A 17,467-nucleotide genomic window follows, 5' to 3' on the forward strand; every position below is an offset into this window, starting at 1 on the left:
GTTTCCTGAGAACTTAAAAACATCTTTTTAAATAAAAATGACTGATGTAGACAACACATCTCTTGGAGCTGCCTTTATTTGCTGAGTGTGGCTTCCCTGAACTATCACTGTTCAGACAACTATAGATAAAACTGTATAACTTTTTTGTAGCATCCTGCTTACAGTTGCCAAGTCAAGCATTCAGTGATTAAGGCAGGGTTAACCTATTTATTCTTCACACTGCACCTTTTGAAAACACAGAAATTGGAAGGATGAGCTGGTAGGGAGCCAGAAGGATCTTGGAACTTGTGCAGGTGGTGAACAAAGGGGTACAGCCTTGTTTCACACGCTCTACACTACTGCATGCGCTGGCTAGTGAGCTTCTTGTAAGTATTCATGCTGTAGTAGAGAGTTTAGAAGCTGAGAGTGTCCTGCCCACAAGGCTCTGCTGAATTATACTAATCTTTACATGTTTCTTCCCTGTGTAACTAGGAAAACAGGGGAAGGGGCAGCTGCAGGCCTTTGAGGAGGAAAATGCCAGTTCTAAAGCCTCTGAAAATGCACAATGTGACCAAAGTGGCAATGCAAACCTCTGTATATGTGAGAGTCTTGTTTCTCACTCAAGTCTGCTTATTCGCAGTTCTTCCTCAGCTTTTTACTTTTCAGCACACACACCCATCAACCGCATTGCTACATAAGATGTCTGCTTGTGACACTATTTCCACCTCCCCCCCAGCACTTTTTGGGTATCCAAGAACTACGTTCTCTTTCTCTTCTCCCTCTTCCCCACCAGCCCAAACTAACATATACTGCAGTGTTTGTTGCTCGAACGTGCTCTGGCTGCCCACCCTATCCCTTTGCCAAGTGTCTCTTGCTCCATATCGGGTAGAACAATCCGTCTGGCCCCAGGCTTTGGGATGGGCTTTCCAAAAAAGAAGCCATCTGGCTCAGAGTCAGAATTTGAAGAGGATGAGCAAGTAGGGCACCAAGCATCGTCTTGTTCCACCACAGCTTCCTGCTTGCCTGTGCTGTCCTCGGGCGGCATTTGTGAGAAGTCCCTGTTCCACACTGATGCATGTGGGGCTTCAGAGATGCTGCCCCTAAAGGGATCGTCTCCAACTTGCTGCTGAGGTGTTAGTGGGAAAGTGGACCCTAGCAGTTGGTTCTCCGTTAAACTGACAGTGCTGTGAACTACCTCTAGCCTAGAGGGGCTAGACGTTCCCCGCTCTGCTTGAGGAGAACCAGTCAGAAGTTCAGTTTTATCAAACTGCTGGGAAGCTATTCTCTTTCGGAAAATAGTGCTTGCTTCTTCTTGGCTCCTGAACTCAGGACACAGTGATGAATCCCCAGATGTGTGAAGTGTTTCCATTGCATCTGAATCTGCTGTTTCCTCACAGGCATTAGGGTTGGTTCTTGCAGCTGCAGAGGAGCAGCCTGGGCTGCTGTATCTAATTCTAGAGATGGGTGTTGAGTCAGGGGATGGAACAGAGATGAAAGCGGAGTCAGAGGAATCTGAGCCAGTGGAAGACAAGGCCAATTCCTTCTCTAAGCTGCAGGCCTCAGAGCAGAAGAGAAGCCCATTTTGAGTAGTGACCAGCTGGCCTTCCAGTGCTTTTTTGCAAATGCTGCAGCAGAAGCAGCAGGATTTGGCGTGCCAGTGCTGGCCTTGGAGGGTGGCTTGCTCACTGTCGACACCAATGATCTCTCCACAGGCTTGGCACACATCTGCGTACAGACTCTCAAAGCAAGCACAGCAGCAGGGCTGGCCACCCTTCATGACATAGCGCCGTGCCCCCAGGGGCAAGTCACACTCGAGGCAGCAAAAGTGCTCTTCATGCCAGCGCATGCCTTCTGCCTCCATGCACTCCGAGGTGAAGATCAGCTTTTTACAAAAGCACCCGTGAGTTGTGGGGGGCACCAGGCATGTGACTCCCTGTCCCAGGGATTCCTGCCGTCGCTGTGAAGCAAATATCCGTAGCCGCTCCCTTTCCTCCTCACCAATGGATGGGCAATACCTTGCATCGCAGTCCTGCGGGGGCAGCTGCTGAAGGAGAGTTTTGATGCGGAGCTGGTTCTGGGTGGCAACAGGGACTGCATCTGATGAGTGAGAGTCAAAGTTTGGTGACACCTCTGCTGGGGGAATTTCTGTGACAGGCCCCGAGTAATCTTCCAGGGCGCAGCCAGAATCACTGTCTGAAGATGAAGCAGGTAGTAGGTATGCCAGTGTTCCACCGCATGGAGCCTTCTCTCTCTGGGACCAAGTAGGGCTTGGTTGAGACATCAGCAGAATGGAAGCGCTGCTGCTGCCGCCGCCCTGGATTCCCCCCGGGCTCGGCTCCTTCCTTAGGGAACGCAAGAGGCGGACGCAGCGGCCTGTTGCAATGTGATATTGGGGCCATTTCAGGACAGTAGAACGGCCACACGCTGCTCCCATCACCAGGGAAGTCACTGCATGCATCAGTGTTGGTGGGCCTTACTGGGACCCCAGCAGCTAATTCCTGCTGGTTACTGACACCAGGCCTGGAGGTTGGGCTTCACTAGCAATCTCCTTGCTTTCCTCCTGCCGGCAGGTGAATATTTTTCTATTCCAACAGGCCTTTGGGAACTGACTGCTTTTGAGGAAAGGGCTGGTGCTGTGCTTTAATTCTATTAGTGCTTTAATTACACTTTAATGATTGTCTTCTCTTACATTTTTAGCTTGCTGTATTTTATCTGTGTTAGCTTCCATGTGTTGGAAGAAAGGTGGGATATTATTAATAATCAGTTCTTCTTTTTGGGGGTACTCAAGGGTACGTAGTATCAAAACCTAACCCCCCCCCCCCCAATTTTAAAAGTGTGGCACTTACTGTTACAACTTCATGCTAGGTACCTGCTCCTTTTTTTCTCTGAAAAACCTCCCAATGATAATAATAATTTAATTTTAAAAAGTTTTATTGAAGTTTTCAGCAGAAAGAGAAGAACAGAAATAAATAGAAACAACAAAACAATAAATTATTAAATCCATGTGCGCAGTGGGCATCTGCATCACCGGGCTGAGCTGATTCAGAAAAACATTTGACTCTGCAGGAGACCACAGCAGGTGAAGACTTGGCAGAGAAAGAAAAGGCAAATGACATTGCATGTAATTTCAGTCAGCAAGAACTTCTGCTTTCCCAGCAGCCGTCCATCAGTACAAGGAAAAGCACTTGTGGGTGCTGGGGAAATTCTGCTTTTCTCAGATAAGGAATTGGTGCATGCAAAGAATAAGAACCGGTCATCCTTTCCAGGAAAGAGGAAAGTGGGCTCCCCTGCATGCTGACCATGCAAACCCAAAACACATAAGCTGGATTCCATTTTCTTTCATTTCATTTGTACCCCCACCTTCCTCCAAGGAGCTCAAGGCAGCAGATCTGAGTCTCTTCCCCACCCTGGGCCTGTCTTGTCTCATGGAATGTAGAATTTTTTGAACTTAGGATCATAGAATTGTAGAGTTGGAAGGGACCACAGGGTCATCTAGAAAGAAGATTCCACCTAAACATTAGGAAGAACTTCCTGACAGCAAGAGCTGTTTGACAGTGGAATTTGCTGCCAAGGAGTGTGGTGGAGTCTCCTACTTTGGAGGTCTTTAAGCAGAGGCTTGACAACCATATGTCAGGAGTGCTCTGATGGTGTTTCCTGCTTGGCAGGGGGTTGGACTCGATGGCCCTTGTGGTCTCTTCCAACTCTATGATTCTATGATTCTAACCCTCTGCAGTGCAAGAATCTTTTTGCGCAGCAAGGGACTTGAATCTACAACCCTGACATTAAGAGTCTTTACTGCCTCTTGCCTTTTTTCTAAGCGAGAAAATCCCAAACGCTGCAACCTTTCTTTATAGTGGGTATGCAAAACAACGGCTTTTTATACAGGGTAAGGTGCATCTTGGCTTTTGTATTGACACGAAGCTGTCGTTGGGCATGGTGATTTTCAGAGTGCAAGGGGTCAAGCCACATGGGTCCTGAGGAGCCTTAGCCATCTGAAATCAGCCACGGGGGAATGGAAGCAGGAAAGACTAGGCGGAGGCTTTGCACTGCACGTTCTCAGGCAAGCGGAGTTTCCCCAGGGCATGTAAACACAGTGCGATTGTTTCAGTTACACGTGCTTAGACTCTGCCTGTATAGCCAAGGCACAATAGGCCATGGGAACTTGGGCACTGAGCCAGAGACTTCACTGAACTACAGGGTTTTGAAGGACCTGCATGGTGGCATCTGGGGGACTGGGAGGGAGACAGTACCAGACAGCAAAGGAGAAAGAGCAGCAGCTTCTGATCGTATTCTGCCACGTGTCACCAAACCTGTCTGGGATCCCTTTCCATCAAACAGTGCACATTGCTGCTGAACGTGCACCGTTTCCCTGACTGAACTGATCGCCCGCCTGAAGCCTTGGAGATGAGGGGACGCTGGGCCGCCACTCCAGCTGCTGTTGAACTACAGCTCCCATCAGCCCTTATCATTGGCTGGTGCTGATGGGAGTTTGTAGCCTGACAGCAGCTGGTGGAGGGGCAGCACAGACTCCCCATCCCTGTCTTCAAACAGTTATAATGGGCTCCCATAGCCCCATGCAGTGTGTGGGTCACAGAGGAATGCATGTTCCTCCCTTTGTGATCTTCCAATTCAACAGCTCCTGATAAGTTTCCAAGGGACCCATAGGGCCCCCATAGTGGACTGGCTGCAGTGTGGCGCCAGTTCCTATTTCTGAGCCTGGCCTACCTCACAGGGTGGTTGCAAAGCTTAAATGGGCAAGGGGAGGACCAAGACAACACCGCTTCTTAGATGAAGTATGGGATGAAAATCTGACGCACCAAGGAAAACACAATTCAGCAACTTCAGATCATGGAAACTTGCATGTATTTGGGCTTGCACACAGGCGCTCAATTTACTTCTGCCTATAAAGGATGTGGCCTTGTGCAATCTTATTTGGAGGTACGGTAAATCCCATAATAGACCATGGTGGGGCTGAGGTTTTGACCCATGATTATTCGGTCACACGCACACGGACACCCCATTCTCCCCTTAGATCTTCCTAGGCACACATTGTCAAATCCTATGAGTATGAAGGCCTTTTGCACAAACAACTGTCCACACATCACTGTCCAAATGTTCCAGAACTGGGGGTTGCCTGATCTGGACGGGTATTTTGTGTGGGTTTCTGTAGCTCCCAGCAGCCAATCAAGTAGGGAAATTTGGCACAGGACGGGGCTTCTTCCCTCAAGTCTGGTCGAGTGGCTGAACGCTTGTCCTCCTGCCTGGCCTGCCTCCTACTCACTTTTTCACAAGAAGACTTCCTTGTTGCCAATTCCCTGCATCTGAGCCACAGCCAAGCTCTCTGTGTACGTGTGGCTTCCAGACCACCCTGATTCCCCCGAGGAACCCCTCCTGGGCTTGACCTTGATGAGGACAAGGGCGTTCCTCTCCCGACCCCTTAAGTACTCCCTGTAGTTCTTGGAGAGCAGCGTGTAGAGGAAAGGGTTGATGCAGCTGTTGCTGTAAGCTAGGCAGGTCACGAAAAAATTGATGCAGGCCACTGTGGCGTTTGCAAGGCTGCCCGGCTGGCGGCGATAGACGCTGAGCAGCTGCCAGAGCCAAAAGGGAATGAAGCAAGCCCAGTAGGCAAGGATGATACTAAATATCATGTACAGGACCTTCTGCCGAGAACACCTCTTCATCGCCTTGGCACTGAAGACGGCTGCCTGAGACCTCCAGTAGGTCCTGGCCAACTTGATATACAAGTAGCAGATGACTAGGCCAGGGGCCAAGATGCTGGTGATGAAGAGGACAGTGAGGTAGACTTTGTAGGCCCCCACCTGCCAAGTAGGGTGGCACATGCGCTTGGTCACTCCTCCTTGGCTGCTCGTCTGGAGGTCGATGAGAACCATGGTGGGCAAGGCAAGGAGGAAGGACAGGAGCCAGACCGAGCAGGTGATGGTCCTCCGGTAGTCTCCAGGCCTCCGGAGGGAGTCCAAGGGCTTGACGACCGCTAGGTACCTCTCTGTGCTCATGATGGTGAGAGTGAAGATGCTGGCATGCATGGTCAGCAGGTCCAGGCTGAAGAGGACCCTGCAGCCCACGTCCCCAAAGTACCAGTCCTTCACGAAGTAGGTGCAGACGACGAAGGGGATGGTGGCCAGGTAGAGGAGATCAGCCAAGGCCAAGTTGACCACGTAAACGTACATGGAGGCAGACAGCCGTACGGAGAGGTTGACAACCACCAACGTGTAGATGTTTCCAACCACCCCGATGACGCACATGACGGACAGGGCGCATCCCAGGAAGGAGGTGGCCAAGATGTTGCTGGCGCTGCCAGTGGTGTTGGAGGGACCGCTGCCATTCTCAAGCAGGCAGGACAGGTTGGCACATGGGCCCAGTTCCATTATATCTGACCCTTGCACTGGGTCAACATGTTCCACCCAAATGGCATGCCGGATTCTTGCCCAATGCACAGTGCAAATAATCCCCCTCCTCAAGCGCGGCTCTGCTCTAATATATTTGCCAACCAGCTGGCACCGCTCTGCTTTTGCTGCCGACTCAACAGCCTTTGAAACAGTTTGGTGCGATCAGAGTCCGTGCATAATTTTGCTGAGCAGGAAAGGAATCCACCGATGAGGCAGCTGCAAGAGGACGGGAATGAAAGGCTGCGGGTTAAAGTTTCAGAGCTCCCAGGTCCAAATCTTACCACGTTCCAGCAGGCAGGGTAAGGGAGACGAGAGTGGCTTGGTTCAAAGCAACCTTGTGACTGCCTGTCTTCCTGCCTTTAATCCTTCTGGGCAAACATCCAGCGAGCCACCCTTTGAGAGTGCAGGGCTGGCTCTCCCCATAAACTTTATCACACCGTAAGCATCCAGGTTCTTTGCTTTGAAGGTTTTGCGCTGCCAGCGGTGGCCCTGCCTGTGCAGATCTCCCAGAAGTCGCTTTTCAGGCAGGATGTTTGGCCACAGGTGAGCTGTGTAAGAGATGCTTCTTTCGGAGGGAGAGAACGGTTGCTTGCCTTGTAGATGCAAGAATGCAAATGGCAAAGAATCCCTGAACAGGACACTGTTTTGTGGGCGGATTCTGTGCCGGCTGCCAGGGCCGGACCTTGCAAATAATTGGATCTATTGTGACAGATGCTTATTCTTTCTCTCTCTCTGGGCTGGAAAGTCTATTCACTGCTGCAAGAGGTGGGAAGGGCCTGGGATTCTTTCTGACAGTCCCCTTGAGGTGGGGTTTCATCCTGTGCTGCTCAGGAAGGAGGAGGCACAGTCAGCAGCAGACTTTTGTATCTTGGAGCAGCAGGGTGGATTTTCTTTCCAGCTGCCTCCTTCCCTGCCTGCAGGGCTGTGCAAAGGCGGAGGTTGCCCCCCAACCCACAAACAGGATGACTCTGTCGCCTTTTGAAGGTGATGCTGGAAAGTGCTGGCAGTGTGCTTCCGCCTCCACACGGATGTGCGCTAACAAAACCCTAACCCTGTGAGGGAAGCTGCACATACTGGTGCTTGTGTAGCTGGTTTTACTTCAATTAATGTTTAATTGTTTTTAATGGTTTCTTTTTTTGCAGTTTTATTTATTTATTAACATTCTTATATTACATTGGTAAACATTGTCATATTACATACAGAACTTATTATATTTTCCAACATGTATACCAAGATTATACACACACTTTATATACCTAAAAAGAAAGAAAAGAAAAACAAAGAGAAAAAACAAAAACAAATCCCCCCCAAATCATATACGTACCAACACATTCAACTTCCTGTCTATCCCATTGTATATTCCTTTTTTTAACAAATGAATGTATTCATATTATTGTATATTTCTTTTACATTTTATCTAATACATTCCTATAACAATATGTGCTCTTGTTCTTATTTCTCAACTCAGGCTGTCTCCAACATCAATCAAATGCTGGCATAGATAACGAACCTTTACTGTATTTTTGAACATATGGTTTATATCTATCCCATTTTCCCATAATTTCTTGATTTGAATTGCCTCTCAGGCTATTTGTCAGCTGCACCATCTCAGCAAATTCTTGTAGCTTAATATTGCCAGCTCGTTATTGTCGGGACTTCTTCCTTCCACCCCTTTGCCACCAAAGTCCGGGCTGCAGCCGTTGCATATAAGAATACCTTCCTAAAGGCCTTTGGGATGTCCCTGCCAACAATGCTTAACAGAAATGCGTCTGGTCTTTTTAAAAAGGTTATTCCAATTTTAATGGTTTCTTTTAGCTGTTTTTTGTTTTAACTCCAGCTGCCTTGAGTCCGTGTCAGCAGCAAAGGCGGGGTATAAATAAACAAGTTGTTGTTATTATTACTAATAATCCTATACAGTGGTACCTCTGGTTACATACTTAATTCGTTCTGGAGGTCCGTTCTTAACCTGAAACTGTTCTTAACCTGAAGCACCACTTTAGCTAAAGGGGCATCCTGCTGCTGCGCCGCTGGAGCACGATTTCTGTTCTCATCCTGAAGCAAAGTTCTTAACCCGAGGTACTATTTCTGGGTTAGCGGTGTCTGTAACCTGAAGCGTATGTAACCCGAGGTACCACTGTAGTTGAAACCATCAGTGCATTTAGAGTGTTTTTCACAGCTCTCTAGTGAAAGAGGATCGCTGCCTCTGCGCTTCCAAAATCCAACGCAAAGCAGATACGGTTGGTTAGACCTCATAGCCCCACCTGGTGGCCACGCAGTAAAGGTAAATTATTAGTAGGGGGAAAGTAAGACAGGCAGACGACAGTCCGGGCGCTTGCACGCGATCCTGGCCCGGCTGCTGATCCTATGCTCGTTTACCCGGAGGGAGAGTTTGCGCGGCTGCTTCAGTCCAGCGGGCAGGATCGGGTCCCCGCGGAGGGATGGGCGCACAATGCGGTGGGGAGTCCGGCAAAGTGGGCCGCTTGGAGCTCTTTTCTGCGGGCCGGGGCAGAAGAGGGCAATGGCGCCAGGCAGAAATCCGTCGGGTGCAGCCTCGGCCGGGAAACCGTCCCGCGATCCTCGGGTGGAGGGCGGTATCTAAAGTTAATTAACGGGAATAAGAAGAACCAAAACTGGAGGAGAAGCGACGCCGGTAGCAAGACCAGCGCCACCGTTTTCCTTGCCTGCCGCCTTTCCACCGTCAGAGCCTCGAGGCGGATTAAGAGCCTGGAAACATGTTTGACAAATATCTTTATCTTACTTCATATTTGACAAAAAGCTTTTCCTTTTTTAGTTTTATTTTCATATTTTCCTTTTCGTCCCGTTTTCCTTTTACGGTATATGTGGGTGTAAGGATTAATTTATTTTCTTTTTTGGTAAATTTTAAAAATGCAATAAAGATTAATAATTGTAATAATAATAGTAATAAAAATAATAAATAAGAGCCTGGAAACAGAGGCGAAGTCGCCGTGAGCAACAAATACCACCCTTCCCCGGCCAAAGGCACGCGAGATCCCCAGCAAAGGCTCGGATTCCGCGTCTTTTCCCCCCTTTTCGCAAAGGCGCATGCGCACTCTCGGGCACTGGGCGCTCCTCTCCGCCCCCTCCCGTCCGGAGAGCCGGCCGTCACGTGACACTGAAGACAGCTGGTTGGCAGTTGCGGGATTCCTCCCCCCCCCGCCCTTTTCCTTTCGAGAAACTCCCTGATCCAGGCGCGAGCCGCTCTGCCCCGAGCCCTCCCCTCGTCTCCATGGTCTCTTCGCCCCCGGCCCGCCCCTCGCGGTCACGTGGCGCCCTCGCGCAGGCCGGAAGGACGCCTGACAGGCCGGCCCCCCGCCGTTGGCGGCCGCGAGGAAGAGGAGGAGGAGGCGGAGGCCGAGCGCGGCGAGGAGGCGGACGGGCAGGAAGCAGGAAGCGCCGCCGGGAGGGACGAGCGGGAGACGGAGCGAGGTGGGTGAGTGAGGGAGCGCGGGAGGGAACGAGCGAGTGGCCGGCCGGGGGTCCTCCGGGGTCTCCCCGCCCGCTCCCCCAGGGGTAGCCCCGCCCGCACCTGCCTCGGTTGCCTGGAAACCGCCCCCCGGAGGCACCTGCCGGGCCTGGGCGGCCCCTCCAGCCCCGCGGGCTCCCCACGGAGGGAGGCCCCGCTCCCCCCTGTGCGGGGACGCCGAGGGCTGCTGCTGCTGCTGCTGCCAGCCCGTGTGGGCGTCCCCGAGGCAGCCCCTCCTCCAGCCCCGGACTCGCCTCCTCCCCAGCTGCTGCTGCTGCTCATCCTCCTTCCCCGGCTGGTTTCGTTTCGCTTTCACGCCGGAGAGAGGAGGACGCGGCTCCCCCTTCTCCTCCCAACCAGCCCAAACTTCTGCGAGCTGGAAGTTTTGCTTCTTGCTGCGGGGCGACTCCGCCTCGGATCGGCGGCTGAGCTCTCGTTTCGGGTCCCCCCCCCGGCTTCCCTTCCCCGCCCCGGGTCTCCCTCTCCCCGGGCTCCCGCTTTCCCCTCTTGCAGCAGCAGCTGCCTTCTCCTCCACCTGCTCTCCTAATCCTCCTTGGCTAGGGCCATCTGCTCCCCCGGCCTCGCCAGTCTCCCGGTTCCTCTGCACATTCTCCGCACTCCAAGGAGGTCTCGTTTCTCCTTGGGAAGCAGCTCCTGATCGCGGCTGGGATGGCGTCCCCTCCCTGCTTTCCAAAGTCCATCCACCTGCAATGGTTAATAAAGGAGAAGCAAAGGCAGCAGCACCCTCACCTGAACTTTTGGGGGGAGAGGGGGTGGGGATGCCATTGTGGATTTGGAGGTCTTCCGTGGTCCACTGGAAACTGAGGGAGGGGAGAGTTGCTGCTACTGCCGCCCTCTGGTCCTGCTTGGGGGCACCTGGTTGGCCGCTGTGAAAACAGGATGCTGGACTAGATGGGTCCTTGGCCTAATCCAGCAGACTCTCTCTTATGTCTTGCTGTATGTCGCGTGTGGGAGCCTCTTATTGCCAGCTTTGAACATTTGGATTTGGCAGAACGTTTATTTCCAGGCGCATGTGTGGTGGTTCCGGGTCACACTCCCCCCCCCCCCAAGTGCACAAATCTGAGAGGAGTGGTTGGGTTGTGTGCCTAAACCAGGGGTCAGCAACCTTTTTCAGCCGTGGGCCGGTCCACCGTCCCTCAGACCTTGTGGGGGGGCCGGACTATATTTTGAAGGGGAAAAAAAGAACAAATTTCTATGCCCCACAAATATCCCAGAGATGCATTTGAAATAAAAGCACACGTTCGACTCATGTAAAAACACGCTGATTCCCGGACCATCCGCAGGCCAGATTGAGAAGGCGATTGGGCTGCATCCGGCCCCCGGGCCTTAGGTTGCCTACCCCTGGCCTAAACCCACCTGACTTCCGGTTAAACTCAGTGTAAACTCAATTGTGCTTGTCCTGAGTAGACATGCATAGGATCATGCTGTTGTATTGATTTGGTACTGTGTGTTTGATGTTGCTTAATCGTGTTGCAATGTGTACTGAGTTTTAAAAGAGGCGTGGTTGCTGAGCAGCCCAACTCCCTTCTTTACCCTACATTTCAGCAATTGCTTTCCCCCCATTTGAGATGTACAGATAAGATTCTAACTGCCATGCCCAGCATGCAGGGAGCATTGTAATTGTCATGGCAGACAGCTTCTGAGTCTTAGGGCTCTTCCGTGCATGACATTGCTCCCCAGAGCCACAAAATCGGAATGGGGCCTTCATGTTCAGGGGCAGCAGTCTGGTGAATGCAGTGGGACAAGGAGGAAGGGCTGCTGGCCTTTTTCATGCTTGGTTTTTACCACGGCATGTTTTCATACTGTGGGTTGACTGGAGCCGTGTGAATGGCCACAGTGGGAATTGGGACCCCTTATGAGATGTTCTGTGTTCTGATTCAGCAGCCAGGCTCTTTTTAGACTGTTGGAGCCTTTTCTTATACTGTATTGAGATCCCCTCTTGCTGCAGGAGGAAAAAGCACATGTGGAATCCTCCCTGGAATGTGACGTGAGGGTTTGTTTCATGAGGAGTGCTGGGTAGTTGAGAGCTCTTTAGGCAGGGTAAGAGTTGCACCAAAATGACTAGCATGATGTGCTTTGAACACTTGGGTGCCTCCTCCAGTTTTTGTTTTTGTTTTAAAACTATTTTAACACTTTTGCAGCAGGGCTAGGTAACCTATGATCCTCTGGCTGTTGCAGTTTCCCCAAGCCAAATCTTTGGAATGAGGGCATGCAAGAAGGAAGAGGTGGTCTATTAAGCTGCAGAAATAGCTTTCATAAAGGAGATGGTTGTGGAAGTTTAGTACATGCGCCTGTGGAGATCTGTTTCTGAAGGGGGTGTGTCTGTTTACCAGCTTGTAAAAAGTCTTTCCCTTATGGAATGTGTGTTTGCCAACTCAGTGTGCCCTCCAGATATTTGTTGTAAGACAGTGGTGGGGAACCGCTGGTCCACGAACCAAACTTCTCCCGCCAACCCTCCCCATCTAGCCTGCAAGGCCATTTTGGGCAAGCCAGGCACTTCCATCGTTACACCTGATGTCATACATTGGTAGGGCTTCAAAGGAAGAATCGGGAGATTAGAGTGAGCTCCCAATACTCCTTTTGCTGGAGCCAGGCATGCTCCCACTGCCCTTCTGCTGATGGACAATGAGAGTGGGCCTTGCTCCGGGAGCAGGAAACAATTGAACAGAAACTGCTTCTCCCACCCAGTACTGCTCCTTGAACTTCTGAAAACTGGGTGCACAAAGAACAGTGTGAGGCTGATTGTAAAAGGGCTTTCAAACAGCCCTGTGCTGTGCTTTGGAGTCCCGACAATCGGGGCTTCTAAGCACAGCATCACCTGGTGTCATAGTGGTGGCAGGTGATTGACAGGGTCTTCCTGATAAATGCAGTCCATCAGGGATTGGAAGGTGAAGATCTGGCCCACTGGCCAGAAGAGGTCTCCTCCCTGCCCCACTATAGACATTGCCTTACTGCATCAAGGAGAGGACTTTCGAAACTTTAATTCAGCATCGATTGGAGGCAGTTGGTGGTGTCCTCAACTGTATAACCTGGAGATTTCCCCCCCTTTGTACTGTATTAGAGAGATTTCTCTCTTGTTCTGAAATTGCCAGGAAATGGTTTAGTTGTAGGAAGCATTTAGAAAGACAAGAGGCTTAATAAAATCCAATGCTTCAACATTCTTGGACTGGGAGGGCGGGGGGGGGGGGGTATCCAAATTCCTACATGCAGTCAGATTCTTAGACACATGGACAACCGAGTGCTAGCCAGTGGCGCTTGCCCAGTCCTGTGTGTTGCTGATAAAGAAGAAATGGTTCTGGTGCTCAGTTCTTCTCCTGCTTTCACTGGTCCTTAAGTCTTGCAGCAGCATCACTTTCCCTTCAGCATCTTCAGCATCTTCTGGTTGCAAAATGCTTTTTTGAAAAAAGATTTGAGGTTTTCAGTTATATACATTTCAATAGTTTTACAGTAACTTAAACGTATCAAAACTTGACTTCCTCGTCTTTCTGCGGTTCCTTACATTAATTCCCCCCCCCATTTCCTGCATATTCTAAATTAACTTATTTTTTCATTCATCTACTTTAATTGTTTACTCTTATGAAACTGCAGGTTATTACAATAACCCTGCCAATTTGTTTACAAATTGTTTGTAAATATTCAATAAACCATTTCCATTTTTTAATGTTATATTGATTTCTCCCCCCCCCCCAGCCTGGCAGTAAGTTTTGCCGTTTCTGCGTAGTCCATAAGCTTTTGTATCCATTCTTCTTTCAGCGGGACTTCTTCTTTCTATTTTTGGGCAAATAACATTCTTGCCACTGTAGTAGCATACATGAATAAATTTCTGTACTGTTTAGGTAATTCTGCCCCTGTAATTCCAAAAAGAAAATTTGTTTAAAAATGCTGATTTTTTAAACAAATGTTATTTTAAACATCTTTCTCAATTCATTATGTATCAGTAAGCTTTAAACATACTGCGAGACCACATATGATGTTGTTGTTTAGTCGTTCAGTTGTGTCCGACTCTTCGTGACCCCGTGGACCAGAGCACGCCAGGCACTTCTGTCTTCCACTGCCTCCTGCAGTTTGGTCAAACTCATGCTGGTAGCTCCGAGAACACTGTCCCACCATCTCGTCCTCTGTCGTCCCCTTCTCCTTGTGCCCTCCATCTTTCCCAGCATCAGGGTCTTTTTCAGGGAGTCTTCTCTTCTCATGAGGTGGCCAAAGTATTGGAGCCTCAGCTTCAGGATCTGTCCTTCCAGTGAGCACTCATGGATGATTTCCTTAAGAATGGATAGGTTTGTTCTTCTTGCAGTCCATGGGACTCTCAAGAGTCTCCTCCAGCACCATAATTCAAAAGCATCAATTCTTTGGCGACCAGCCTTCTTTATGGTCCAGCTCTCACTTCCATACATCACTACTGGGAAAACCATAGCTTTTACTATACGGACCTTTGTTGGCAAGGTGATGTCTCTACTTTTTAAGATGCTGTCTAGGTTTGTCATTGCTTTTCTCCCAAGAAGCAGGCGTCTTTTAATTTCGTGGCTGCTGTCACCATCTGCAGTGATCATGGAGCCCAAGAAAGTAAAATCTCTCACTGCCTCCATTTCTTCCCCTTCTATTTGCCAGGAGGTGATGGGACCAGTGGCCATGATCTTCGTTTTCTTGATGTTGAGCTTCAGACCATATTTTGCGCTCTCCTCTTTCACCCTCAATAAAAGGTTCTTTAATTCCTCCTCACTTTCTGCCATCAAGGCTGTGTCATCTGCATATCTGAGGTTGTTGATATTTCTTCCGGCAATCTTAATTCCAGCTAGGGATTCATCCAGCCCAGCCTTTCGCATGATGAATTCTGCATATAAGTTAAATAAACAGGGAGACAATATACAGCCTTGTTGTACTCCTTTCCCAATTTTGAACCAATCAGTTGTTCCATATCCAGTTCTAACTGTGGCTTCTTGTCCCACGTAGAGATTTCTCAGGAGACCTTTTTTCTCTTCGCATTTCCAACACTTACTCGATTTTGATTTATACATTTTTTGCCAGTTTACTCACGGTTAGATACCATGTATATAACATTTTCATATAGTTTTCTCTTAAACCATAGCATGTTGTAAATTTTATATCCGTATTCCACAATCGTTCCCACACTTCCATAACTATATTATAACCAATATCTATTGCCCAACGTATCATTGAAGACTTTACCTGCTCACCCTTTGTCTCCCAATCCAATAATATCTTATACATTTTTGGCAGCGCTTTTACATTCCAACAGATCTCTCTCCAGTTGTGATATTTGTTCCCCAAACCCCCGGGGCTTGTCTAGGTGGGCCTGGGTTGGAGAAAAGGCAGCAGCAGCTGAGCAGGCTGCTTGGGAGTTTATTGAGCGTATTCAGCCTTTCCTGAACCTTTGGCAGGAGACAGAAAGCTGGGAGGCAGAGGAGGCTTTCCTGCTACATTCTCCCCTTTTTCCCAATCAGCCTCATTTGGGGGTCGCTAATTCTGTTGCATCTTTGTGTCAGGGGTGTGATAGCATCATTTGACTGTATCTCAATATAGAATTGTCCTTGGTGGCTGCTGCACAGCGCATCTTTGGATGAGAGATGCTCGGAACAGTCATTTGCTCAGGGACACGGGGAGGAGGGGTATCGGTACTCCTTCACGCCATTAAAACGGACTCTTTCAGGTAGCGGAGCGAAGTCACACCTTCAGTTTTAATTAAGAGAAGAAGCATTCCTCAGCTACTGAAAACTTGTCACAACAGCATTTTCCTGTTTTCTATTTTCTGGAAGTAGCAAGGGGTAACAGTGAGCCAATTAAGCAGGGTGTTGTGGAAGATATGGCTTCTGGCTCTCGTTAGATTATTAGTTTTGCTTTTTAAAAAACTTGACCACTTTTGCTTTTTGAAAAAACCGGCTCCTCATTTTCCCCTCCAGGCATTTGGCTTTAGCATTACCTGGCAGTTTTGGCCCCCAGGGCAGTGCTGAGACTGCTAAGGGTTGTCTGTTAAGGAGATACATTTACAGTCGTACCTTGGGACTCGGACATTTTGGCTCCTGAACGCCGCAAACCCGGAAGTGAGTGTTCTGGTTTGCGCATGTTCTTTGGAACCCAAAACATCCTACGGAGCTTCCGCGGCTTCTGATTGGCTACAGGAATTTCCTGCAGCCAATCAGAAGCCGCGCTTTGGTTTCTGAACGTTTTGGAAGTCGAACGGACTTCAGGAATGGATTCCATTCAACTTCCAAGGTAGGACTGTAGTGGATTTAGACCAGGAGTGGGTAACCTGGGGGGGGGGGAGAGATGCTTCTGGGCCCCAGCTCTCCTTGAAGTGTGGGTGAGTGGAAGAGACGTAATGCAGAACATCTGGCGAGGTGAGCCAGCCTGGCTTTAGGCCCTTCAAGGTCATACTAGCAAATGAAGCTGTAGGCTGCATTAAAAAGCCCTTAGTCTACTTAATCATTTGCGTCGTAGCCTATTGTGATTGATTTGCTTGCATATGAGTAAGAGCAGTGTTTCTGAAACATGCAAAAAGAGAGAGGCTTCTGTTAAGATGAATGTGTGCTGTGACGTTCCTCATCTCAGAGACGTTCCTTCCAGCCTGTGAGAAAATGAAGCAAATAAAAATTAATTTAGTTTACTACAACTATTATTATTAAATGTTTTTAAATAGGAAGGGAGGCCTTTTCATTTGGATGTTAATCCCCACTTAACTCCCCGCGGAATCAACACTTACTGTTCGCTTCCCATTTCCAGGGAGCTGAGGTGACTCCCCCACTTTTCAAATTCCTGTTTTTGAGCTCTCCATGGGCATCTGGTGGTGGTCGTTGTTGTTAAATTTCTAAACTGCCCTTCATCCTGGGATCACAGGGCTATTGACAATATAAAAGCACAAAAATATATAACCTAGTAACAGACAAGAACAATACCCCACACCCAGTTTAAAAGGCCATAGGCATAGATTATTTAATTAACCAAAGGCCTGGGAGAAGAGGAATGTTTTTGCCTGGTGCCTAAAGAGTGCCAAGCGAGCTTCCCTGGGGGGGGGGGGAACATTCCACTGCAGAAAATCCCCGTTCTGGTGTTGCCAACCTCCGGACTCCTCACAGACGCATCTAGGAGGAGGATAATCCAAAGGCATTTAATCAATAACTCAGGGGGAGCAGACCTGCTGCCCGCCAGGTGTTGCTGGACTTCCAACTTCTGCCAGTCCCAACCAGCATGCCAGGGGTCAGGGATGATGGGATTCCCCCCCCCCCCCGGTTGGCTGCCCCTGCCGTAGCTGGTTAAACATTGGTGCTGTTGTAAACAAAAATTGCCCTTTTCCCTTATGGGGTATCCAAGACCCATATAGAGTCCTTACATAGGTTCCCTATTGGTAGGAGAGAATAACAGAGGCTAACCAGAGAATATTGAGAAGCAAAGCAGCTAGTAAGCTTGATCTTTATTGATCTGTTCCAGCAGGGTGCTCCCCTCACCCGCAGGAGAGAGGAGGAACCCAGAAAAATGGCACGCAAGGTCTTATACAGTGGTACCTCTGGTTACATATGCTTCAGGTGACATACACTTCAGGTGACATACACTTCAGGTTACA

At 49.4% G+C, this 17,467-nt stretch overlaps 2 protein-coding genes across 3 annotated transcripts in view; one reads left to right on the forward strand and one right to left on the reverse strand.

Moving 5' to 3' along the window:
* Positions 1 to 3,720: 3,720 nt before the first annotated feature.
* LOC310693100 (urotensin-2 receptor-like) lies at positions 3,721 to 8,378 on the reverse strand. The gene has a single exon (XM_083474798.1). The coding sequence runs from the start codon at positions 6,363 to 6,365 to the stop codon at positions 5,265 to 5,267; it is 1,101 nt and encodes a 366-aa protein (XP_083330924.1). The 5' UTR covers positions 6,366 to 8,378; the 3' UTR covers positions 3,721 to 5,264.
* A 1,282-nt stretch (positions 8,379 to 9,660) lies between these two features.
* The window catches only part of RNF216 (ring finger protein 216), an 89,198-nt gene continuing 81,391 nt past the window's right edge, over positions 9,661 to 17,467 (forward strand). The window contains exon 1 of one of the 2 annotated variants that reach the window (XM_083474711.1): positions 9,661 to 9,833. The gene's annotated coding sequence lies outside the window, so the exon portion shown is untranslated. Of the gene's footprint in view, positions 9,834 to 17,277; positions 17,402 to 17,467 lie in introns of those variants that run through there. The other variant, XM_083474712.1, reaches the window with a different exon arrangement.

The sequence above is a fragment of the Podarcis liolepis genome, assembly GCF_965112155.1.
Source record: "Podarcis liolepis genome assembly, chromosome: 14".
Lineage (NCBI taxonomy): Eukaryota > Metazoa > Chordata > Lepidosauria > Squamata > Lacertidae > Podarcis > Podarcis liolepis.